General features: G+C 48.7%; 1 protein-coding gene across 1 annotated transcript in view; it reads left to right on the forward strand.

Moving 5' to 3' along the window:
- LOC149362388 (neprilysin-1-like) overlaps window positions 1–26,574 on the forward strand; it is a 57,698-nt gene that overhangs the window by 26,191 nt on the left and 4,933 nt on the right. The window contains exons 12-19 of the mRNA XM_089569711.1: window positions 918–1,149; window positions 3,030–3,128; window positions 4,005–4,082; window positions 5,064–5,176; window positions 7,378–7,436; window positions 7,559–7,610; window positions 9,132–9,199; window positions 12,956–13,086. Coding sequence (XP_089425837.1) covers window positions 918–1,149; window positions 3,030–3,128; window positions 4,005–4,082; window positions 5,064–5,176; window positions 7,378–7,436; window positions 7,559–7,610; window positions 9,132–9,199; window positions 12,956–13,086 — 832 coding nt within the window. The remainder of the gene's footprint in view (window positions 1–917; window positions 1,150–3,029; window positions 3,129–4,004; window positions 4,083–5,063; window positions 5,177–7,377; window positions 7,437–7,558; window positions 7,611–9,131; window positions 9,200–12,955; window positions 13,087–26,574) is intronic.

Consider the following 26,574-nt stretch of genomic DNA (forward strand, 5'->3'; position numbering starts at 1 on the left):
ATTTAACAGTGTGAGAAATCAAAACCAAGTGAAATGAAATAAAAATGTTAAGAAAGCGTAACAAGCATCTCTTAAGGCGAAAGTCGGAGCCCTATCAAGAACAATAATACGCTAAAACGTTAAAGAAATAGACGCTGACGGCTATTCTAAATCATAACGTTCCTCCTGGAGTGTGATGGATGGAGGAAGGCGGTTCCGTTCTTCATTACTCTTAGGCGAAAAGTAACTCAAAATGACACTGCTTGGACAGCATACAATGAAAGCTTAATGGCGGTCATCTATACGGGATGATAATAATGAGGGTTGAGCCTTATGTTCGCGTTTCAAGGACGCATTATGGAAACATCTGAAAAACTATTGTTGTGCGCTACGCATGTTTAAAGCAGTTTGTAAAAAACGCATGTTCCTGCATCCTAGCATGCCAACAAATACAACTGCATTTAGTAACCACTACAACCAGAAGACATGTAGTTCGTCGACCGCCAAAGAACGCGGCCAAACATATGTTCACAATGACCCGGCCGCGGTGGCGCAGTGGTTACGGCGCTCGGCTACTGACCCGAAAGACGCGGGTTCGATCCCGGCCACGGCGGCCGAATTTCGATGGAGTCGAAATGCTAGAGCCCCGTGTACTGTGCATTGTCAGTGCACGTTAAAGAACCCCAGCTGGTCGAAATTTCCGGAGCCCTTCACTACGGCGTCTCTCATAGCCTGAGTCGCCGTGCGACGTTGAACCCCTATAAACCAAACCAATATGTTCACAATGTTTTTCAGAAAAAATATTCCTGATGCAAAGAGAGGCGTTTAAAGGTGTTATCGTTATTACCTAGTGCAGAGAACACGCTTTATATAAATTTAACGCTAAATGGCACAAAGCTGTTCGGGCCCTTCAGTAATTGAGCGGGCTGTGTGCGCAGTTCCGCGGTGGCCAACTACCTGGGCTGGCGCATGGTGCAAGTGATGGGCGAGTACGCCACCGAGCGGTTCCGGCGGGCGCGGTTCCGCTTCGACCGCTACCGCTACCTGCTCCAGGACGCCGGCGAGGTGCCGCGCGAGTGTGTCCGCCTCACGTCGCGGCTGCTCCACTTCGCCGTGGCCAGGCTCTACTTCGACCGGCACATCTCGCGACCCGCCGAACGCTACAGGAAGGTCAGGACACGCACTCTTCAGGTGGCATTCTTCATACGCTAGTTGCTCGGCGTGCTTCCAGAATGCGTGATAACTAGGACAGTTTAAAAAATTCGCAGTGGCTTAGCTGTGGTTAAGCCTCGATATACAAGCGAAAAGGTTCAGTTGTGCATGGTTTGACGTCATGGCTGTCGCAGTTCGCGCACAATGCACTGGGAGCACCACGATAACGGTGGAGGCGTTCGGCCGTCCACACACTGCCTGTACGAAGGCGGAGGAGGAGACGCGCGTGTAGTGCATGCGGTGCTGTCTTAGAAGGTTGCTTTAGAGACATGTCCTGTGGTGTCCATTCCTCTCGGGTGTACACCAAGATATGAGAGAGAAGCATTTGCTTTCCTTAAACCAATTTTCATTTCATTTTCCTTAAGGCCCTTACGGCGCGGTTCGGGCATCCACAGAGATATGAGAGAGACAGGCGTCGTTTACTCTCCTTAAAAGCGATTTTCTTTTCATTTTCCTTCCCATACGGCGCGGTTCGGGTGTCCACCGAGATATGAGTGTTTCCTGGCGAACTGTCTCTCTTTTATTTTTTTATTTCCTATATTTATTTCTTTCATTTTTTTATTCTAGTTTATGTGCTTATTTTTATTATTTTTTTTTATTACGGAGTCGGCAACCACCTGCGCTGCGCGTGACATCGCTCATCTTCGCGCATGCGCAGAAGTGGCAAATCTGGCCTCCGGCTCACGCGAAGCGCGGTGTTGACGAGCCTATAGTGAAGCTTTTCGCTGCAAAAGTTCGAGCCGATTAAGCCAGAGCGAAGACGGCGTGCTGCCCTGTGTACCTGATGAAGAGAAAAGGTTTAAGAAGTTTATCAAAATCCTCACAGCCAGATAAGCTCACACACATAGCAAGCTTAGAGCGTAAATGGAAGCAACGAAGACAGCAGAACGCTTTTGCATACAGAAAAGCTGTGTTTAGATTTCGCTTTGCTTCTCGTCACACCCCTTCAGCACTGCAGACAAGCCTTCTCACGACCAGCATTAAAGCAATAAACGACTGAAATTTCGCATTTTCTTTCTGTCCGGTTCAGCGCGAACTGGTTGGCTTAAGTTTATCCAAAATGAACATAAAGAGTTTTAGCGGTTCGGTTGTTCTATCCATTATTATCTGCTACTTTGCGATGGCCATTCGAATTGCGATTCAGAAAAATTCTTATGCTGCGGGGATAACTCTTGAAGTACTTCCAGTTCTTTCCGGGTCCCTTCACACGAAGCAGAGAAAACGTTTCGGACATTTTCGCAAAGGGCTATGCGAATTCAGCACTTCATTACGTGTTGACGGGAGAAAGGTTCAAGCTTTAGCAATTTTACGGCGCCGAACGATACAAGCCACCCGAGATGCCGCAAAATGCTACAGGGCCTGTTGTGATCCACAAAGAATCACCGCAGTATTCAAACTTAATCGGTTTTCGTTGTAAACTTGAAATTTTTCTTATACTTATTTGTATTTAGAGCATCAGCACGCGCGCCTACCGGCACCTTCTACACAGACTACAACTATAGCAAGAACTCTCTTTATTCTCTAATTGCAGCGCCTTTTTCTAGGTCTTTACAGTAGCTGTTCAGGACTCACAGGAACAACAGTGCGACAGAGTGAATGATACGCGGATTGGCAGAGATCAAAAAATAGGATACACACATGCCAAATGTACGACGTGGAGAAAAGAAGTGCCAAAAATTTACGCCACATTTGCTTCAGTCAAACCCAGGGCAGACATAGTCACCACTTGGCGCTGCTGCGTTGCAATGGACTTGTTATGCGGAACACCAACATTCTCTACGGGGGCTTTTTTAGCTGGGCTTGAATGCACTGTTCAAGCGGGTCTGTCTCTCACGCAGCTCTACGACATGGCCGAGGAGCTGCGGGATGCCTTCGCCGTCCTGATCGATCTGAACACCTGGATGGACGCTGACACCAAGGAGAGGGCGAGGCAGAAGGTAAGCGAACACGCAGGCATGTTGTCTGTTCGATATTTAGGGGCTCCATGCTCACCGTTGTCACAGTGACCGCGTCATTTCAAAAATAAATGATCGATTTACAATGATCAAAATAAGGGACCATTTCGAAAATGGGCGTCCACGATCGACTAGGTCATACGCGGGTAAACGATTCGTATCGCGAGAACTAAGAGCCGACGACCCGTATAGAGAAGCGAACCAGAAGTTCGATAAGGTTCGATATCGAGACTTATCAGCAAACAACGAATGCATACATCTTGGCTAGACCAAAGCACCTGCATTTTACAGTTTATCACAACATCTGAAATCTCTGGAGCTCTCCACTGCGGCGACTTTCACTCTTTCCCATTTTTACCCCTTACTTAATTCCTGGCCTCAAGATGCTGTTCAGGTGTTCACCTTGAGTGAGACTTTGTGACAAACAAGCGCGAAAGAGCCAAAAAGCAGAGGCAGACGAAGACGGCGCTCACTCAACACCTGAAATCTGTTGGGTCAGGGCCGCTTTCATCTTCCTCCGTTTTGTTAATTGCCTGCGCTTTTTTCAGACACGGGATTAAACTCATACAAGTATCCGAGCTTTCGATGCGTCCTCATAACTACTTCGCATACTTTGTTATACGTTCTTTCACGATTGTCCAGGCAAGCTTTTTTCTTTCTGCGACGTCGGCAGCCGCGGTTCCAGCCTGGACTCTGCAGTTCCGCGGATGTGCACCACCTGCTCTCAGAGTCGTCAAGCTCTTTGTGAAACGATGTGTAGCTGTAGCCTCAATGGGAAGGGAGGCTTATAGGTGGGAATTATCGGCCGTGCTCAGAATCACTGATCAAGCTAAAGCCATGCTTTTGCTTTCGTTGCAGCTTCACCACCTTCAGATGAACATCGGCTCCCCGCCCTGGATCAAGAGCGACCGGGACCTGGACGAGTACTACAAGGACGTGAGTGTGGACGCAGCACGCCCTTTACTGCTAAGTCTCTCGCTGAATGTCCCCAATCCACGCTGTTTAATTGCCTTCATTCGCGTATTAATGGCGGTCGCCACCTGTCTGCATCACAGGACATATGACGACGTTTGGTCACAGTGCCTGTTTCTGCTAACCGAAGCTGAAGCTAGAACACAGGCACTGACAGCAGACAATGCTCGGTATGTGTCGAGCTGAATTTGGGACGTGGGCTCAATGTCATTTATATGCTTTCATTCACGGCAAGCGATGATACCTGCGACCTTTGGTGTAGGAGCAATAATGGCAGCCCTCTTTAACACCCTCCGACTTCGACCGCTCTTTTAAATGCACAATTTTTTGCCGCCCCTGGACGAATGAAAACCCCTGGCAGCAGCAGGTACGCCACGAAGCCACTGCTTTTCGAGAACGGGACAGACTTATCTGCACACTCGCAAGGCAACATGATTATTATGCATCATTTAGCTTTGTCGGAGGAGCCAATTGCCTATAAAGGATATTGTCGTAAAAAAAAAAATACGAGGGCACAAGAAACACTTTCCGTAGCCAGAAAAAAGCTACAGCGAAGATATTCAAGTGTATTGATTTCAGCGCACACAAGCTTGCGTTTGTAGGTGTTTCAAGCATCGGCCTGCTCCTTAGGCCGATGCAGGCCGCATCAGCTCTTAACAAAAAAAGCAGTATGGCTGTCGAAGTTTACACTGGGTAAAAGTTTTCTATATCTTCAACCGTACTGCACGCACGAAACCTAACTCACCTCTCACGAGCCTAGCAATTTGCCTGCCTAAAAGGGAAGCCATTTGCATGACCGCTCCTGCCAAGTGCTACGGTTCCGTAGATGTGTTTGAGAGAAGTTGGGGACTACGGCAGCCTCTCTCCGCCTTCATACATACCCTCTTGACCCGGACTAGGTAACACGGCCGCTCCTCGGCTTCCTTCACCTTCCCATGCCTACAGGTGCCGGACCTGCGCAAGGAGGAGTTCTTCGTGAGTCTCCTGCGCACGCTCAAGGTCCACAACCGCATCATGTTCGCCCACCTGCGACGCTTCAAGAAGGCAGAGGACTTCGGGTGCGCTACGGCGGCTTCGGCCCTGCGTGCGCGCGCTGCGGTGTAGGGCGTAGGGAACAAAATCGAACTTTAGTGCGGGCCCCTGCCAATACCGGTAATTGTCTCGCCGTGTCGCAGCCGGCCCATCGAATTAATCACCTGTGCGTCGTCTCGCGGCTCCCTGGCTCCTTGCTGAGGTCCCTATAAATATACATATGTAGATAGTCTAATGCAGGCCCATTAGTATCTCAGGAAACGGAAGGCGCTGGTAGCCACTGACGAGAAGAAAATGTATTTTCAGGTGCACTGTGAAAAAGTTCAAGTTCGCATATATCACCAGATTACCGAGTTTTGATCATAAAGAGGCTACTTTTTTAGGCTCCTTTCGCGGTATAGAAACTTGCAAAACATGAACAGTGCTGCCACCTCCAGTGCCGTTTTCCCAACTACAAATTTCTCATTGAGAACAAGCCTTTCGCTGCCTAATGTCAACATAAGCACAACAATCCATACATTAGAATCCTACTGAGACCAAAAACCGCCTGCAGTTTAATGCAACGAAGGAAGAGAGGAAAACCGCAATGGAGAAATATAAGGCGCAACGAAGACCTCTATGTCCTTTTAGCAGAGACCGAAAGCGGATTTCGTGTATCTCTAGCTGGCAACGATATCGTGGAAAATAATCACTGTTCCACTGAACAATTTGTATTTGTAGATGGCTGCGTTATCTATAGGGAAATAGATTTATTTTGTGCAGCAGTGTCGTCCATACCGACCTTGGCAAAGTAACAAGCTCTTATGAACACTGCGACATGAGTGTACGTATCAATAAATATTGCCGTAATGTCCCCGTTTCAAACTAAGCATTAGTCTAGCACCTTATGTACCGATAAGCGGGCCCTTTTCAGAGGTAATTCTGATTGTAAATACTGTGGTGTTGCAAAATACCTAAATTGCACACGTAGATTGAGCCCACAGTATTTAGTGCTCAATTTGCTCGACATGATCAATTTCCGTCGCAGCTACTTCAAATAAGCGACGAAAGGTAGAAAAAAAATTCAGACCCATTCATATTACGGGCGCATTCGTTTCTACCGTATGATAACTGGGATATTGAAAATTCTCCAAAGTTAGCCTTCGCGGTTTGTTCCTGAAAATGATAATCGATTTGCAGACGTCTTTTTGGTGAAAGCCATGCTGCAATAGCAAACATTATGCGTCAAAAAACACAAGCCTATTTCTTTTATTTTTTTATTCAAAGAGCCATTCAGTGGCGTGCTATCGGTTGGCGCTTACTTATTTTCAACAAGCTAATAACTCCTAAAATGACCAGCTCTGCCAACTAGCTATTAACTCCTAATAGCTAATGTTTAAAAAAAATTTTGGCCACTATTTTATTTTCAAAACTGTCAGTACTGAATGTACCACCTGAAAGCTCAGTTTATTGAAAGCGAATTTATTTATTTATTTATTCATTTGTTTATTTATTTTTAAAACATCCACAATGGGGCGCTATTTGACAGGAAATATGATGAGCAGAATCTTATTATAAACTACATTAGGAAATGTACAAAGCTCTGTAGGAACACGTGCGGGGTAGAACCATGAGAAGGACGCATAAGGAACCACAATAAGGAACCACGAAGGCGAAGAAAAAGGCACATTAATAAATACTGTTCATTTGAGAACAGCAAACACAGCCAACATTTTTAGCAGGATGTTGGGTTCCTTTCATGGCCATGTTTATTTTCACTCTGATTCAGCAGTGTTGTAAGCATGGTTGGTATTTTTGTTTGTCTTTTTTGTGTTAGTGTGTGTGCGCATATTACTGTCCTTTTAAATTACTTTCTGGGATTATGCCCTTTAGATGACGTAAGCACTTCGTATATAAGTGACACAAATAACAAAACAAATTCGCATCATCGTACGCCTATATGGCTGACTTCTGCTGGCGCTAATAACGCATCGTGGTACGCATATATGGCTTTCTTCTGCTGGAACATATAATTAACTTCAAAGTTCAAAACTTTAGACTGTTCATGTCTAAAAGTTAATCCACTTTTGTCTTCTTAAGCGGTTGTTAAATCTGGTAACTGCCGCTCTCTATACCCCGTAACTAGCCGCTCGTGAGCTTTGCATGTACGCAGTTTACGTTGGTCAAGGAAGGCTCTGGCTTAGGCACGTGTGGCTCAATCATGAAATTCTGTCCTTTTTTTCGCCAGGTGGATTCCACAATTCCCGGCGACCGTGATGCACTACAGTCTACTGGGAAACTATATGCGTACGTTTCACCTCTTCACTTCAAAAGTGAACTCGCTTTCCGAGCCAAGAATTAGGCGCTTTCTGTTCTGCATACCAAACGTACGGATCTTCCTGCTCATGTTCTTTTCCTGTGCTCTTCAGTTCTCCCAGTCGACTACATCCAGTTCCCGTTTTTCATACTGGACATGCCACCGTAAGTTCCACCGTGCAATATTCTCGATATCCTTATGCACACTCATCTGTAGAATCGGAAGAAATTTGTTTTTCAAAACCCTACAATAAAACTGCTCTTACATCTGTATTTTGCTCACAATTTAAGTCAGGTAAAGCTCAGGCATAACATAGAGGCGCCCTGAATTCCTCTGAGCAGAGATATTGAGCGGATTGACTGCGCATTCTTGAAGTGCATCCAGAGCCAAGTTACATAGTCCTAAGCGGCCCTTAGCGCACGAAAACGTACTGCCAAAGTAAAGTATAACGTATCTCAACTTTCTCACTACTGCTCTATCACGTAATACTGCACGTGATGTTACGCAGACATTACGTCAGCGCCCCGCGTTAACCTCCACAAACACTCTACGTAGTCACGGTGCCCGATCGCTATCGCAAAGGCCTTGGCTGTGGTCTAAGTGGGCTGGGTGATGCCTACGGAGCCGCAAGTGGAAGGAAATGGGAGCTCGCATCAGTGTTGAAGGGGACAAGAAGGAAAGGCTACAAATGTATTATCGGGGACAAAAGTGGTATACTCCACGCGACCGGAGCCGGAGCAACGGAAAACTGCGTTGAAACGCCATCTGAAGGCGGCATCTCGGACCCAGACAGCCAATCTGTGACCTTTATTATCAGCAGGCATGTCGCTTGACTCGTTACAACGTTTCGTGCTTTTGGTCGCCAAAATGCCGAGCGGCGCAGCAGCAGTAGCAATCTAGTGGCCCTCTTTTCATTCTGTATCTTCTTTTTTTCAACACGCGTTCGAGATACGGCTTGAGCGCCGGCGCACGCACCGTCATGATGCGATCAAATGCCCGCGCGCGCGTGGCTAACTTGTCGTGGAAGCAGCGCATTTTTGAATCATTAAAACGAGCCAAGCGACATGCCTAATGATAATAAAGGTCACAGATTGGCTATCTGGGTCCGAGATGGCGCCTGTAGATGGCGTTTCAACGCAGTTTTCCGTTGCTCCGGTTCCCACCGCGTGGAGTATACCACTTTTGTCCCCGATAGTACATTAAGACTTAACCTTGCTTCTCCTCGATGAGAGAACTTTTTCGAGAATACATGGTTTTTAACCATCTTTACATTCCCCAAAGCCCCTCTTTTATCGTCAAGAGGGGCTGAGGGGCCCCTAAAACCACTTCAAGGGCTTCTTGTAGACAGTATTAACTTTTGCGTTAGAATTAGCAGTATTAACTTTTGTGTTGAAGGGTACATCCTTTGCAACAAAAACTGGGCTGTCGCTGATCAAATAAATAGCAGCGCAAGGAGACGAGGACTAGACGAGACAACAAGGACGGCGCTGATCTCGTCTCTCGGCGCTGTCTCGTCTAGTCCTCGTCTCCTTGCGCTGCTATTTATTTGTTCAAGACATGTACCAACACGCCCAATTTTCCACGTTTGTCGCTGATAGTTCCTTGCGTGCCGGAGCAATTAGAGTGGTGACCGAGGGAAACAGTCCGCGCCTTGATTCTCGTTCACAATGTTCCTCCCTCAACAGACCCATCAATTTCGGCGCCTTGGGAACCATAATGGGCCAGCAGCTGACGTACGGCTTCGGAGAGCAAGGTGAGGCCACTGCATTGCAAAGGACAAGAGGACGCTCATAAGCTGAATCTTGTTTTGTTTGAGCCAGGATCTTTTCTTTGATTTTGGTTTCTTCCGGTCATGCGTTCCATCTTTGGTCTCATATTTTGATCACTGATGCACATGAAAATGAAGGAAAAATTTTAACTCAGGAACATAATGGTTTGATGAAACAGCGCAAGGGACGTAGACAGGAGAGGACATAAACAACGCTGTGTCCGTCCTCTTCTGTCTACGTCCTCGTCCCTTGCGTCAACCAACTAGCCCGGACATCACATCTAATATTGCAGTATTTTCCCACTTGCACATCATCATCATCATCATCAGCCTGACTACACCCACTGCAGGGCAAAGGCCTCTCCCATGTCTCTCCAATTAACCCTGTCCTTTGTCAGTTGCCGCCACTGTATCCCCGCAAACTTCTTAATCTCATCCGCCCACCTAACTTTCTGCCGTCCCCTGCTACGTTTGCTTTCTCTTGGAATCCACTCCGTTACCCTTAATAAGGACCAGCGGTTATCTTGCCTTCGCATTACATGCCCTGCCCAAGCCCATTTCTTCCTCTTGATTTCAACTAAGATGTCATTAACCCGCGTTTGTTCCCTCACCCACTCCGCCCGCTTTCGATCTCTTAACGTTACACCTATCATTTTCCTTTCCATAGCTCACTGCGTTGTTCTTAACTTAAGCTGAACCCTCTTTGTTAGCCTCCACGTTTCTGCCCCATAGGTGAGTACCGGTAGGATACAGCTGTTGTATACTTTTCTCTTCAGGGATATTGGTAAGCTACCATTCATGATCTGAGAGAACCTGCCATATGCGCTCCACCCCATTCTTATTCTTCTAGTTATTTCCCTCTCATGATCCGGATCAGCGGTCACTACCTGCCCTAAGTAGGCATATTATCTTACTACTTCCAGTACCTCGCTACCAATGGCGAACTGCTGTTCCCTTGCTAGGCTGTTGAACATCACTTTGGTTTACTGCATGTTAATTCTTAGCCCCACCGTTCTGCTCTGCCTGTCTAACTGATTGATCATGCTTTGCAGTTCTTGTCCTGAGTGGCTTAGCAAGGCAATGTCATCAGCGAATCGCAAATTACTCAGGTATTCTCCATTAACTCTTATCCCCAACTGTTCCCATTCCAGTCCCCGGAATACCTCCTGTAAGCAGGCAGTGAAGAGCATTGGCGAGATCGTCTCTCCCTGCCTGACACCTTTCCGTATTGGAATTTTATTGCTGACTTTATGGAGAACTATAGTAGCTGTGCAATCGTTATAAATATCTTCCAATATTTTCACATAGCACTCTTCTACACCCACTTGCACAACCACTGATGAAAGAAATTATCATGTGGCAGAGATTTACGCCGTATCGATGGGGTTAGAAAAATTTTCTTGTATAGGCTGGCTTCGATTGGCCCCGAAAACCGATGGGAGACTCCTTGTCTTTCAGTGGACTTACAAAAGGCAGGTGTTGGTAACGCCTAGGTTTATTGCGTTTTCACCTTAAAAACCTGTCCTGCTCAGATCCGGGGTCTAAACTTCACTCATGAATTGTGTCGCTCAAAGCGCGGTTAACCCGCCAAGAATGCGACTACCATTGCAACTTCATTACTCGCCGCAGTCGCGGAGCTGCTGTATTGTTACTGAGAATCGGATTACAGGCTCGACGCCTTTACAAAGCGCTTCATTCCCATCCGATGGAAATGCATAAACGCTTCACTGATCAAATTATGGTGCTGGCGACGGCAGTCCTAACCCGGTTATACAAAAAAATTCGGGGGCACTTTGCTCTTACTAAAGTGCGATGAGGCGAAAGCCACTTCCGCCTCTGTTGCTGCCCCTGTTACCGTGGTTAATACGTCATAGGCGACGTCACCCGCATGCGCCGGAAGCTGCCAGGGTGGAGTCGGAACGGCGGTCGGCGCTCCAATATAGACTGCGGTGAAGACGTCATAGGCGAGGTCACGTGCATGCGTATTACATTTCCGGTTACTACATAATAGACCATATGATGACGTCATCAGTTTCTTGGTTAAATATTTCTATTAATTTTATGAAATGTTTCATCAAATATTGTCAGTTAATTAATTTCGCGTTAAGACACTACACAATGTCGATGACGTCATCAGTTTTTATTAATTATTTTTATTGTTTATTCTGAATAATTTTTTATTCATTAATTTGAATTACATAATTTCCTGTTACCACATGATACGCCTTGTTAATTACGCCATCAGTTTTAATTGACAGCTAAAGTGTGACAGTGATTTTGTGTTACAACATACTACGCCATGTTGATACATCATTAGTTTGGTTGACAGCCAGGGTGGAACAACTTCTGCGCACACATACGGCGGCGAGTCATCAGACTATATACAGGCTATCGCCTTAGAATCTGGACGTCCCTCTCACCACTATTGCTCAACGCCAGTGGCACGGTTGCCTTGGGGCGTAAAATTTTGTCTAATGAAACATTCTCAATGCCTTGTGAAAAGTAGAAACGGTGACTGCACATATCTAGACTAATCAAACGCTTGCTTGCTTGCTTTGCTTGCTTTGCTTGCTTTGCTTGCTTTGCTTGCTTTGCTTGCTTTCTTTGCTTGCTTGCTTGCTTGCTTGCTTGCTTGCTTGCTTGCTTGCTTGCTTTGCTTGCTTTGCTTGCTTTGCTTGCTTTGCTTGCTTTGCTTGCTTTGCTTGCTTGCTTTCTTGCTTTTCACTCGCTGGCCTGAAAAGCTCGAGTCGGCAGTACTTAAATCTTTACCAGCTACATCATCAGTTGCGGCCACGGTGGAACTCACTTCCTGTTTGTTGGGTAAAAAAAATGCTCAACATAAGCACGCTCACCAGCGAGAAAGACAGGACAACGCACCGTTGTCTGCGGCCGAGAACCGAAGCCCGAAAGCCAAAATAACATTTACGCGGACCTCGGCTCCGGCTGAAAGATATCCGAGCCTGGCACTGTATGCTTTCTGAAGTAACTCCCCTTATCAAAATGGTCTATAGACTGTTCATAGGCTTCTATAGAGTCTATTGCCTTCCTTAAGATATTTACTTTCGTCTATTCGTATTCTATACGCTTTCAAATGACAAAATTCCACTCTGTGTACCCATAAATCTAAATATTTTCTATAGACTGTCTATAGAATTCGTATTGCCTATCGACTAGCCTATGAGATTGTCTATAAAAAATCTATGAACTTATTGACAAAAGTTCATAGACCGCCTATAGGCTGCCAAAATAATTTTTGTTAGGGCCAACTGGCGCAAGTCGTACGTTAACTGAATTTGAGCCGGACATGAATAGCCAATGTTTTGACAAACCACACGTTATTGTTATGAATTTTTGTAACCTAAATATGAGATCAACTACCATGCGAGAATTTAAAGAACTGCACTTCAGCGCCTGCAGTTCTTTCATGAAAGCGGCTAGTGCATGCGAGAACCTCTTCATCACGTAATACGAGATTCAGAAATGACGCTTTAAAATACGGCAACTCGGTGAATTCTACTGCACTAACCGGCACGAAAAAAAAAACAAGGCAATTTGCCTATACCGAAAATCCACCAAGAAAGACTAACAGGGATGTGTGATCAATATGTTTCCAGATTCTACAGAGAAATTAAGTCATAAACGAAACTCTCCTACGCTTAAGGCTCCTGGATCAGTAGTCGAACGCCCCATTTCTCTACATGGTATTCTCTGGAGTAAGAACCTGGCGCACCTTTTTCACAGGCGCACTCTACGACGAGCGTGGCAAACTGGTGGAGTGGTGGTCGCGTGAGACCCACCGCAAGTTCGTCACTGGCGCCCGCTGCCTCTCCGAGCAGTACGACCAGTTCAACAACCCCATCACAGGCACCAAGGCAAGCAGAGAGCATGAGATGATTTCTGTGCAGGAATCGCCCAAATGCGCACCCAGTACCACACCGACATGCATACTAAGGGAAATCATTAAGCCGCTGCTCGCTCAGGCTCGTCTCAAAGGCTTGGCTTCCTGAACAGTTCTAACGTCTCGACCACGTGGTCTCGACAGAAGCGCTTTCTTTCCATACCAAACAATTCCGGACACAAGCATCTTAGAGCGGTAAACAGTTTATGAACGCACTTTTTTCATATGATGTAAGATATCACTGTAACAATCATTATATCCGCAGATTACCCGACGGCACTCTTGTATTTTTCTTCTATTAGCGTTTTTTCTATCGTGGAAAATTCACCATTGGTTTTCTATGGCAGTCTTAACTGTTCGATGCGATCGATGAAACACTTCAACTGAAAAAGTTTGCTACAGATCAGAAGAATGGATCCTTACCTTTCAAAGGAAAATTTTGCTACAGATCAGAAGCATGGATCATTACCTTCAATATTTCTACAACAGTGCCGCAGAATTTTCAATTTTCAAAATTTTTGTCCAAGAGTGCTGAACATCGCTACGTCAGAAACGTCCCTCTCCTCTTAGCGAAACAATCTCTCGCGGCTGTAGAAATGTTGTCTGTAGTGACGTAAGAAATGTCGCTCTTGTTCTGCGCCGGCAGAAGCGTCAGAAGTGCTGCCTTCGAAATATACATGTAATGCGGCACTAGCGAGCGAGCTTATCCCCGTGACGCATGCGCACGGGATGATCACGAATGCTCTGGTGCCACGGTAAAGCTACCATTTTCACTACGCTCATTAGCGTGCACGTCGCCGCAGTAGCAGACCGCGTTGGTTCTATTGATTCCTGCCACTCAAGTAACTGTGGTTGAGATCGGTCTAGTTACAGTCGGCAGCAATGTTCTCATTCATAACTTTGCAGGAAATTAGTGGCTGAGCATAATGCGGTAAAAAAAACTGATGTTTTGAGAAAGTGTCATTTTAAATTTCTGTTGTATAAATGCAAAATACCTAATCACTTGGGCAGTGGAGTCCAAAGAGATATCAAATGATACTTCATAGGCATTACTAGAGATGAAGTTACGAAGCGATGGCTTTCATCAGCCATGTTAATCTCAGCAGGACAATGAATGCAATACAGTACAAATTTATTCTACGAGAGGTCCAGGTATTAACTCAGCCTACGGAAGCGTAGAATGCTTGTGGGGTGGGTTTCTTGTTTTGCGGTGCAGTTGTTGGCACTAATAGGAAGGGGTGACGAATTGCAGGTGACAGTGGTGTGTTCTCCAAAACGCAATACTGGTTGTTGGGCGAGTTGATGTTCACGGTGATCCATAACAGCGCGACAGACTGGTCTTGTCTCTTCTTCTCTCTCCTGTCTGTCGCGCTGTTGTTATGGATCATCATAAACGCAGATGTAGAATCGAAGAAAATGTTCTTAAAGACACAACTGACAACAATGAAGTCGTAGGGATGCATAATAGCTCACCAGAAAAAGAATACGTGTCAGCTTGGGAAGCACCTAATCTAATTTCGGGGGAGAAAGTAAAAGGTAACAACTGAAGTGCCGGAATGGGAGCACAGGAACACTGAATTGAGTGCGATAGGTTCTTATTTCATTTGGGAAGGACTAGGACACACCATCATTTCTAAGCAACTAGAGTCTCAGCTAGTGTAATGAACAGCACAGTACGCAGTACAAAGGTCAAGGCAAGTACGAAAAGGTGACAAAGCTGCAGTAAATAGAATTTAGTGACAGAGGACACAGTAAAGGTCTATACTCCGCATCTATATTTGTTTGATGTCTGATACTATTTGTTTGATGTCCTATTCCGCCGCCGTCAATGCTGCACTGTAAGAGGAAGCCAGGACCTCTCAAGCTGTCTATACAGCTTTTTCCCTGGCTGTCCTCGCAACACCTAGTTGCGGAAATAAACCTTCAAACCTTCTATATGGGTTATGGGCTCAAGCCTTTCATTTTCTTCGCTGAAAGCCGGCCAAGACAATGTGATCGGATCACTCAGCCCTGTCAGCGGGTACCTCGTAACCATAATGGTGCAAAGTGGAACGAGAACTATTAACAGTTTTAAGAAAATTACCTCAAGGGCATGAAAGTATCAACCGATTACCAAGTTCTCAGTTGAATCCGTAGCATGTGTTAAGATAACCACTGATATCATTTGGACAACGTCAGCTTTCGGTCAGCCAAGAGAAGAGGGTTTTGAAAGTATGAAAGTATGGCAGCACTGATAAGTTTGTTACCTAGCCTAAGTATGCAAAAGTGTCATCTGATTCCTGGAAGGCCACTACTACTCCCGCGTATTACATGTCCTGGCAGCTAAATATATTTAGAGACCCACGTGGGAGCGCCCTTTCATTTCTTTGAAAGCAATTTTCATCGGTTACGGTCTGCTCCGTAGAGCGGCGAAAGCAGACTAGACAGATGCTGTCAAGATGACTTTGTTGAACGGCGGCAGATGCTCAGGTATCACGTTTTAGGGATCAACAGATTGGAGTAACCGCTGCGCCCGGAGAGAGAGAGAGAAACAACTTTATTGCCGTTGAGTCTCGGGATTATTTAGGGCAGGTGGGCTTGGCGTGGCCCTCAGGTGGGGGCGACTTCCTGGGCCCACGAAATGAGTGTCAGTTGGATGGTCTTGTCTAGCCTTCTAAAGAGTTGGTCTTCGGTCCTTCCGTTTGATCTTCGGTTCTTCGGTTCTTCGGTTCGATCACGTTCTCGACACACTACACGAACTCCAGAGGTTTTTGGTTTTATGGGAGTTTAACGTCTCAAAGCGACTAAGGCTCCAGCAGTGATGGTTAAAACATTTATAGGGTTATCAAGGGACAGGCGGTATGCTTGGATCAGCCCATAAGGGTTTTCGGGTGGAGTCGAAGCCGGACAGGCCAGGACAATACGAGTCACGTTTGCCGTCTGTGTATTGCGACGAACCGGATCAAACCGAAGTTGACGTCGGCTAGGCCATTCAGATACTGGAGTGGAAGCTGTTGTCAAATGCGCCTTTTAAATTGAGTGCTGAAATGGCCCTGGCTTGAGGTTTTGGAGGTTTCTCGGGAAGGGCTTTATATACGAGGGGGTACCCAAAAGAAACCGGACTTATTTTTGTTTGAACTTATTTGTTCCCATTTTAAGCACAGACCTTCAATCTCCTTCAAAGTATTCCCTACTTGCAATGATACGCTTGTCGAATCTTTCATTCCATTTTTCAAAACATTGTTTAAATTCATCTTTTGTGATGCTTGACAGTGCCTCCGTCGTTTTTTTCTTCACCTGAGCAACATCAGCGAAACGCTTTCCATACACCTATTTTTTCTTTCTAGGAAACAAAGAACGTAGCATGGGGCAAGGTCGGGAGAGTATGAGGGTTGAGGAATAGGGGTCATGCCATTTTTGGTCCAAAATTGTCGTAGAAACAGGGCAGTGTGAGCAGGGGCATTGCTATGATGGAAAAACCAGTCACCCGACCGCCACAAATCTGGCCGCTTCCACCGCACACTGTTGCCCAATCTTTTCAAAACATCCAAGTAGAAAGCCTGGCTAACTGTCTGACCCTGCGGAACAAATTCTCAATGGACGACTCCTCTAGTAGGTCTGGTGGTGATGACCCTCCCGAAGAGTTTGCCCGAGCATGAGGTTAGCGAAATTGGGCGCAGGTTTTCTAACAGCCAGGGTTAGTTCGGTATTGGTATGAATCGCATGTAAGCCGGCTTCCAGCACGATGGCACTTTTTTCGTATCCCATTGCTTCTCGTTAAAATAATTGACTGATGAAGTAATCTGGTCGTCGGGGAGGTTCTATAGGAGCCGGATGGTCACCTTGTCTGGACCGGGTGCGGTGTTTTTTTCTCATGGAAGCGATTTACACCCTGTCTTCCTCCACCGTGAACGGGGCATCAGGGCCTCGTTGGGCAGACCATCGTACTCGAGATGGGGTATCTGTGGGCTTACGCATAAGTACCTGTCGTGCAAATGCTTTAGTATTTCCTCGTTGGTTCCCGGGGTGGAGTAAACGATCTTGTTCCTCCGATCACAGGTTTGGGATTTGCTCTGGCTGGGGTCGATGAGGGATCTTAATAAGTGCCCATTTTAGACACTCCGAGAGTGCCTTGGAGACTGTCGCATAGCGAATGCCAAATCTGTCGGGGAGGGGCACATGCGTACTTTTTAGCTTGGGTGTTGCGCTGAATGCGAAGTCGTAACTTGTGATTATGTCGCGGCTTTCTCCATCTCTTAGTGAGAGAGCGCCGCGCCTTCCACAAATGTAGGAGATGTGGGTCGATCGCGCGACAATCATCGGTCGTCTGGGCCTCTTTTATGAATACATTTAGGCTGTTCGTGATGTCTCGAGACAGGAAAGCTAGAGTAAAATAATAAAAATAGAGCTGCCCCAGTGGAGGGCTCCGAAATAATCTCGACCACCTGGTGATCTTTAACGTGCACTGACATCGCACAGCATACGGGCGCCTTTTGCGTTTCGCCTGCAACGAAACGCGGCCGCGGCTGTCAGGGTCGAACCCGAGTACTCCGGCTCAGTAGACGAGTGCTTTAACCACTGAGCCACCGCGGCGGGTAACAGGTAAAAATGAAAATTGGTTTTTTGAGGAAAGGAAATGGCGCAGTAATTGTCGCAAATCTCGGTGAGCATCCGATCCATGCCGCAAGGAAAAGGAGGAAGGTAGGAGCGAAAGAAGAAAGAAAGAGGTGCCGTGGTGGAAGGCTTCGGAAATCGACAACCTGTGGATTTAAGGTCCATTGACATTACACAGCACACGAGCACCTTTTATGTTTCCTTACGACTTAAATGCGTTGGTTAGTTGGCAATAACTTTATTAGGCCAACTTCAGTTGATCAGGTGAGGGTGGGTGAAGGGGAGGGGTTTATGGCTCAGGGAATTTAACGTCCCAATGAGACTCAGGATATGAGGGACGCCGTAGTGAAGGGCTCCGGAAATTTCTACCACCTGGGGTTCTTAAGCGTGCATTGACATCGCACAGTACACGGGCCTCTAGAATTTCGCCTCCATCGAAATTCGACCGCCTTGGCCGGGATCGAACCGCGTCTTTCGGGTCAAGTGGTGGTGATGGAAACATTTATTGCTAAGCAATGCAAAGGGGCAAACCCTGCCCCCGCCCCTTACGTGGCACTAGGCAACCCTTAGGGGCTGCCCTTGGAGTGCTATCCGCTTCAAGGCGTCGGTAATTACCCGGCGCTGGTCAGCAGCAGTAGAGCTGGCCAGGAGAGTCTCCCAGTATGACTCCGCCGCGGTTGGGGATGGAGGGTGTGGGAAGGTAGGGCATAGGAGGAGGACGTGAATAAAGTATCCCGGTTCCCCACAGAGCGCACCGGAGGAGAGGAACTGATCGGGGTAGCGGGCATGAAGAAGAATAGGGTTGAGAATAGGGGTCTGGAGTCGGCGCCAGTGGGAGGCCTGGGTTAGGATTAGCGAGGGAGCCGGCGGTGAGTAAATGCGCCGGGTGTCTCGGTAGTGGGTAAGGATATCTCTTAAGGTAAGCAGACGCTCTTGGGATGGGGGAGGGGCCCAACTCCAGCCCGGAAAGCGAGACCTAGGGCGAGGGAGTGGACCTCCTTGTTACGCGGGAGGCCTGCGTGTGCGAGGGTCCAGATAACGGTCAGGAGCTGAGCGCTATAACCCCTGAGCCACAGCGGCGAAGGGGAAGGGTGTTGAGCAGGACGGCGACGGACCCTCGGGCCGCTCTACATGACCGGGCGCTGTTGGAGTGATGTTCAACAGCCTTGGAAGGGAGCGGCAGTTTACGACTGGTAACGAGGCGCCCGAAGTGGTAATGAAATACGTGTACTTAAGGCAGGTAGTGTCCGCAGATCCGGATGCAGCAAGGAATGAAAAGGAAAATTATACGTTTGACGTTAAGAGTCAGGAAAAGGGCCCAGAGCGTCAAGAAACAAACGGATATTGATGACATCGTAGCCGAAGTCAAGAAGAAATGAGCTTGGGCAGGGTATGTATTGTGAAGGCAAGACATCGATGGTCGTTAAGGATAACAGACTGGATACCAAGAGAAGGCGAGCGTAACAAACGGCAGCAGAACGTTATGTGAACGGATGAAATTAGGAAGTTTGCGGTGATAAGGTGGCCACCGCTGGCACAGGACAGGGTTACTTGAAGAATATGAGAGAGGTCGCTGTCCTGCATTGAGCGTAGTCAGGCTAATGCTGCTAATGATGATTACGTGTGCGATGGGAAGTGTGAAAGCGAGGCATTCGGACTCGCTCACGCTATATCAACTGGATCAAGGCGGCATTAAATCTTAAGCGGTGACTGTCTTTTAACATTGCGGAGGTTGTGTGGGTCAATTGGATTATTTGAGGCACCATGTAGAGGATATCTGGCATTCGCAGTGCTTTTTAGAGCGATATGTGACCATACAGCGGTCAGAATACCTGCCGCAATTGCACATAACATTACACAAAACGTATATTGTGGATGAGAGAAGCCAACAGCCACATAAACCAAGCGGCACAGGGGATTTTTTTAATTAATTTATTTATTCTGTGGTGTTAATCAATTTATAATATTACTGAATATGTTATCGCTTAAAGCTGATTAATTAGAAAAGCAGAAGAAAAGCAACCACATGCCGCCGGTGGGATCCGAACCCACGACCTCCGAATTACGCGTCCGGTGCTCTACCGCTGAGCTACGGCGACGGCTGTCAAATCTTCTGCTTTCGCGGGTATTTATGTTTACAAATAACCTAACCTTGGGAGTGTTCACCAGCGCACAGAACCGAGGCCCTCGCTAAGCAATTAAGCAAACAAGGGAAGGGGAATGAGGGGCTCGTTATAAATGAGAGAAGCCAACAGCCACATAAACCAAGGGGCACAGGGGATTTTTTTAATTAATTTATTTATTCTGTGGTGTTGATCAATTTATAATATTACTGAATATGTTATCGCTTAAAGCTGATTAATTAGAAAAGCCGAAGAAAAAACAACCACATGCCGCCGGTGGGATCCGAACCCACGACCTCCGAATTACGCGTCCGGTGCTCTACCGCTGAGCTACGGCGACGGCTGTCAAATCTTCTGCTTTCGCGGGTATTTATGTTTACAAATAACCTAACCTTGGGAGTGTTCACCAGCGCCACCCACGTTCTTAAGCGGCGGACGTAGCACGTCCTTAGTTACCGCTGATGTGACGTACAACGTCATCGAACGGCGAGGGTGGAAGCTGTGTGAGAACCCTCTTATGCTTCCTATGGCGTCAAGGCTGTCAGAACCATATATGGCGTCAAGGCTGCCAGCGATAACATATTCAGTAATATTATAAATTGATCAACACCACAGAACAAATAAATTAATTTAAAAAAATACCCTGTGCCCCTTGGTTTATGTGGCTGTTGGCTTCTCTCATATTTATAACAAGCCCCTCTACCCCTTCCCTTGTTTGCTCAACTGCTTTGCGAGGGCCTCGGTTCTGGCAGCCTTGACGCCATAGGAAGCATAAGAGGGTTCTCACACAGCCTCCACCCTCGCCGTTCGATGACGTTCTACGTCACATCAGCGGTAACTCAGGACGTGCTACGTACGCCGCTTAAGAACGTGGTGGCGCTGGTGAACACTCCCAGGGTTAGGTATTTATGTAAACATAAATACCCGCGAAAGCAGATTTGACAGCCGTCGCCGTAGCTCAGCGGTAGAGCACCGGACGCGTAATTCGGAGGTCGTGGGTTCGGATCCCACCGGCGGCATGCGGTTGTTTTTTCTTCTGCTTTTCTAATTAATAGCATTAAGCGATAACATATTGTCACAGAAGCAGGTAGGCAGGTTTGTATTTGCCACAACGTCCAAGCGCCAGCGGAAACGGCCCGGCCGGCTAACCGACTAGCGAGCGAGCTCACGGGCGAAGAAGAGCGCGCGCCAGCCTCCTGAGCGCGACTACTAGGCGGCGCCAGTAATGCGTTGCGGCATTGCCCCTCCCGGTGGAAAAAGCATCGTCCCGATGCTGCGTGGCGAGGTCAAGCAGAACCGTAGGCTTGACCTAGCGGGCGTGGAAGGGCTTCATCCTGGCAACGTGTACGACTTCCGATTGTGTTTGTCGTCGGGACGTACGAACAGTTCCTTGCGGAATCACTTTGTAGGTGACGTCGCTGAGTTTGCGCAGCACTTCGTACGGGCCGAAGTAGCGGCGCAGAAGCTTCTCGGTGCGACCCCGCTGGCGAACAGGAACCCACACCCAGACTTTATCGCCAGAGTTGTAAATTACCTCCCTGTGACGAAGGTTATAGCGTTGAGCGTCTTTAACCTGCTGCGTCCGGAGTCTCGTTCGAGCAAGCGGACGGGCGGCCTCAGCGTGCTGGACGAATTGGTCAGCGCCGGCAACTGATGGAAGGGCGACATCGGGCAGTAACATTCTCATCCAGCATGGTAACGGCATCGCGACCGTACACCAAACGAAACGGGGTGAAGCGGGTCGTTTCCTGGACTGCGGTATTATACGCAAATGTTGCATACGGTAGTACCTGGTCCCAGTTCTTATGGTCTTCGTCGACGTACATTGAAAGCATATCGGCGATGGTCTTATTCAGTCGCTCAGTAAGGCCATTCGTCTGAGGATGGTAAGCTGTTGTTCTGCGATGACAAGTGCCACTGAGCCGCATAACTTCCTGGGTGAGAGCTGAAGTAAATGCAGTGCCTCTGTCAGTTAAAACGACCGCAGGGGCACCATGACGGAGGACTAGGTTAAAGATGAAAAAGTTCGCAATATCAGTAGAGGTGCCGCTGGGAAGAGCTTTGGTTTCACAATAACGGGTGAGGTAATCAGTGGCGACTATAATGTAGCGGTTGCCCAAAGATGACGTAGGAAACGGCCCGAGCAAGTCCATACCGACTTGTTGAAAGGGTACTCGAGGAGGACCAATAGGCTGCAGCAGACCGGCCGGCTTGACAGGCGGCGTCTTCCGACGTTGGCAATCACGGCACGTCTTAACATAGCGCTGGACAATAGCAGCAAGCTTGGGCCAGTAGTATTTTTGTCGTACGCGAGCCAAGGTCCGTGAGAAACCGAGATGGCCGGCAGAAAGCTCGTCGTGGCATGCCTGCAAAACGTCGGGACGCAGCGGCGTTGGGGCCACCAGCAGGTACTGAGTGTCTGTGGAAGCGTAGTTTTTCTTGTAAAGGACGCCGTCCCGCAAGCAGAACGACGACAGGCCACGCGTAAAAAGGCGAGGTGGCGATGAGGCGGCTCCCTCGAGGTAATCGATGAGGGGCCGCAGTTCGGTGTCATCTCGCTGTTGTTGAGCGAGATCAGGCGTCGTGAGAGCGCCGAGAAAAACGGAGTCATCTGTTTCAGGTGAAGAACACGGGATAGGGGCTCGGGATAGACAGTCAGCGTCACTGTGTTTCTTGCCGGACTTGTACACAATAGTGACGTCGAACTCCTGCAAGCGGAGACTCCAGCGGGCTAAGCGGCCAGAAGGATCTTTAAGGTTGGCTAGCCAGCAGAGAGAGTGGTGATCACTGACCACTCTAAACAGCGGACCATACAAATACGGCCGAAATTTTGTCACCGCCCAGACAATTGCAAGGCACTCCTTTTCGGTAGTAGCATAATTCGCTTCGGCACGAGAGAGGGTGCGACTGGCGTAAGCAATGACCCGCTCAGCGCCATCTTGCCACTGAACGAGAACTGCTCCGAGGCCAACGTTACTGGCGTCGGTATGCAATGCTGTATCCGCTTCCTCGTCGAAGTGGCCAAGTATGGGCGTTGTTTGGAGGCGTGTGCGAAGCTCCTCGAAAGCCCTTTGCTGCTCGTCGGCCCAGATGAAAGGTTGGTCGTCCTTTGTTAGACGAGTCAGTGGTTCGGCTATCCGGGAGACGTCATGGACAAAGCGTCTGTAATAGGCACAGAGGCCCAAAAACCGTCGAACAGAACTTTTATCAGTAGGAGTCGGGAAAGCAGCTACGGCAGCCGTCTTCTCAGTATCAGGGCTAATACCCTCAGCGCTGACGACATGGCCCAGAAACTTCAGCTGTTGGAATGCAAAGTGGCATTTTTCCGGTTTTAGTGAGAGGCCGGCCGCGCGGATGGCATTTAGGACGGCCGTCAAGCGCTTGAGATGCTCGTCGTAAGTCGCAGAGAAAATGACGACGTCGTCAAGGTAGACGGGGCACGTCTGCCATTTGAGGCCGGCTAGGACAGTGTCCATCATTCTTTGGAAGGTCGCGGGGGCGGAGCACAAACCAAAGGGAAGCACCTTAAATTCGTAGAGGCCGTCAGGAGTAATGAACGCCGTCTTTTCACGATCACGTTCATCGACTTCGATCTGCCAATAGCCACTGCGTAGGTCGAGCGATGAAAAGTATCGGGCATGGCGGAGTCGGTCGAACGAGTCGTCGATTCGAGGCAGTGGATAGAGGTATTTTTTTGTAATTTTGTTGAGCCTCCTGTAGTCGACGCAGAATCTGAGTGTTCCATCCTTTTTAGCGACCAGCACAACAGGTGAGGCCCATGGGCTTGTGGACGGTTGGATCACATCATCGCGAAGCATTTCATCAACTTGCGCCCGAATAGCCTCGCGTTCCTTAGTCGACACTCGGTAGGGGTGTTGGCGAATAGGGCGTTCGGTGGGGTCAACTATAATGCGATGCTTTGCTACTGACGTCTGTCCCACCTTGGACGTGATAGCAAAGCAGTCATGGTAAGAGTCAAGAATTGCTTGAAGGCGGCGTTTCCGGTCAAAAGGCAAAGCAGGATTCACGTCAGTTCGAACTGTATGGGCAGTGCTCTCGGGAGGGTTCTTGTTGAGCAACGATAGGGCGCAGTGGGCTGATGGCTCGCCGACTTCATCAAAGTAGGCGATGGCTGCCTCTTGCGGTAAATGGCGGTATTCGGCGCTAAAGTTCGTTAAAAGCAGTTAAGTTCGGTTATTACTCAAGGAAAAGACCCCACGAGCGACGCAGACTTGTAGGCTCAACAATAAATTCACATTAATTTCCGCGAGGCCTTGAAGGGCGGGAGGGTTGTCGCAGTGCACTGTAACAAACATGCTGGTGCGTGGAGGTAGTGTGACATGGTCATCGCATACCCGGAAAACTGGTCTTTCTGCTGTGTAGTCGTCTGAAACTGCGCGCTGGGTCGAAAAAGTCACCATGAGGTCACGGAGGTCAATGATTGCGCCGTTTTTGCGAAGAAAATCAAGACCGAGGATCAGGTCCTTGGAGCACTCCGCCAGCACAGCAAAGCAACAAGAGAAAGTTACGTGGCGAATCTCGACTCGGGCAGAGCACACTCCTAGCGGCGTCAGCACATGCCCTCCGGCTGTCCTTATCGGCGCGCCGTGCCAAGGAGTCAAGACTTTGCGTAGGATTGTAGCAAGGCCACGACTCATAACGCAAAAATCAGCGCCCGTATCTACAAGGGCAGTCGTATGGTGGTTGTCAACGGCGATCGGTATCTCAGCGGAAAGAAGCTCACCGTCGACGAAGTGCGCCGTATCACGGATCGTCGGACTGACGGGTCGTTCAGTGCGTCGAAGTGCGGCGTCGAAGGTAAGCTTCTGTGATCGTCGGGAGGTCGTCGGACTCGTTGGTCGTTCGGTGCGTCGATTGGGGGCGTCGGAGGTCGGAATGTTTGATCGAATCGGCGAATGGAGCATCTTGGTCGTAGTGCTCATCGACGGCGGCTCTACCTCCGAGAGTCGCCGTCCTCAGTTTTCCCAGCGCGGACTTGGGGACTGCCTGAAGGAAGTACGCCGGTTGGGGGAAAACTGTCGCGGCGATGGCGACCTGGACTGGCGTCGCGGTGGGGACGCAGGTGGGACGTTGGCGCTGAGGTACTGGTCGATGTCCCGAGGTCGTTCACCATAGCGCGGCCGAGGGGCATCCGGTGAGAATCCGCGCAAGCCCATCTGACGGTATGGACAGTGGCGCAGTACGTGTCCGGCTTCGCCGCAGTGGAAGCACAGCGGTAGATTGTTCGCCGTACGCCACACGTGTGCTTTGCGAACGGGCGGTCGAGTGTCGGGCGCATCAGCCGGAGCTGGATGTCGGGGTGCAGGACGGACGAGAGGAGCGGGCCTGTAGGGTGCCGGCGGTGCTGGCGCTGGGTACATCCCATGTCCGAAGAGCTTTTGGGTGCCTTCGAAGCCCAGCTACACACCGTGGACACACCTGTGCACAAGGCCAGCCGCCGCTTGAGAGGCTTAGCTCCCGAGTGTGGTCCCCTTCTTTCCTTACCGCGAACCATGACGACTACAGATGCAAGCCAGCCCGTTCACCTTCCAGTAAGTGCCCAGCCGCTGTTCTTCCATGCTCCGCGTATGCCCACGCCGTTCCATGGCGACAAATTTGAGGATGTTGAGGACTGGTTGACCAACTACGACCGGGTCGCTGCGTTTAATGCGTGGGACGAGGAGCGAAAGTTGCGGAACATTTATTTTTTCACTTGAAGACGCCGCCAAGATGTGGTTCGAAAACCACGAGGCTACCATCACCACCTGGCAAGATTGCCGGCAAAAGCTGCTCAGCACATTTGGCAACGACGCAAGAAAAGAGATGGCTGAACTGGCTCTACAGTCCCGAGCGCAGCGGCCCAATGAGAGCGTCGCCATGTTTGTAGAAGAAATGACTCGGCTTTTCAACCACGCGGATCCGTCCATGTCGGAGGCAAAGAAGGTGCGCCATCTTATGCGTGGCGTTAAAGAACAGATCTTTGTCGGCCTTGTACGTGACCCTCCATGTACTGTGGCTGATTTTAAGAAGGAGGCGACAAGTATGGAGCGTGCCCTACAACAGCGATTTGTGCAATTTGATCGTTCTGCGAACATCACTGCTGTGGACTTCCGCTTGCCGATGAACGGCAACGAGAGTGGCGCCCTTCGCGAGCTTGTCCGAAGCATCGTACGTGAAGAACTGCAAAAGATGCCCTTTCTCGAGCAACACCCGCGTGTTGGCGGCATCTCGGATGTTATACGTGAAGAGCTCCGGCAAGCAGTGCCATCAATGCCATCCCCCCAGCCGCCTGCGCCGCACGTCATGTCCTACAGCGACGCGTTGCGTACCCCAGCACCTCCACCAAAATGTCACAGAAGCAGGTAGGCAGGTTTGTATTTGCCACAACGTCCAAGCGCCAGCGGAAACGGCCCGGCCGGCTAACCGACTAGCGAGCGAGCTCACGGGCGAAGAAGAGCGCGCGCCAGCCTCCTGAGCGCGACTACTAGGCGGCGCCAGTAATGCGTTGCGGCAATATTCAGTAATATTATAAATTGATCAACACCACAGAATAAATAAATTAATTTTAAAAAAATCCCCTCTGCCCCTTGGTTTATGTGGCTGTTTGCTTCTCTGATATTTATAACGAACCCCTCATTCTCCTTCCCTTGTTTGTATGTTGTGGATGTTACTCTTGTCGCGTGAAGTTTCAACTAGCGAGATGCTTTTGCGCACGATGATCCAAATTATCTTTCTTGTTATCATAC

The sequence above is a fragment of the Amblyomma mixtum genome, chromosome 2, assembly GCF_055824585.1.
Source record: "Amblyomma mixtum isolate Tamu chromosome 2, ASM5582458v1, whole genome shotgun sequence".
Lineage (NCBI taxonomy): Eukaryota > Metazoa > Arthropoda > Arachnida > Ixodida > Ixodidae > Amblyomma > Amblyomma mixtum.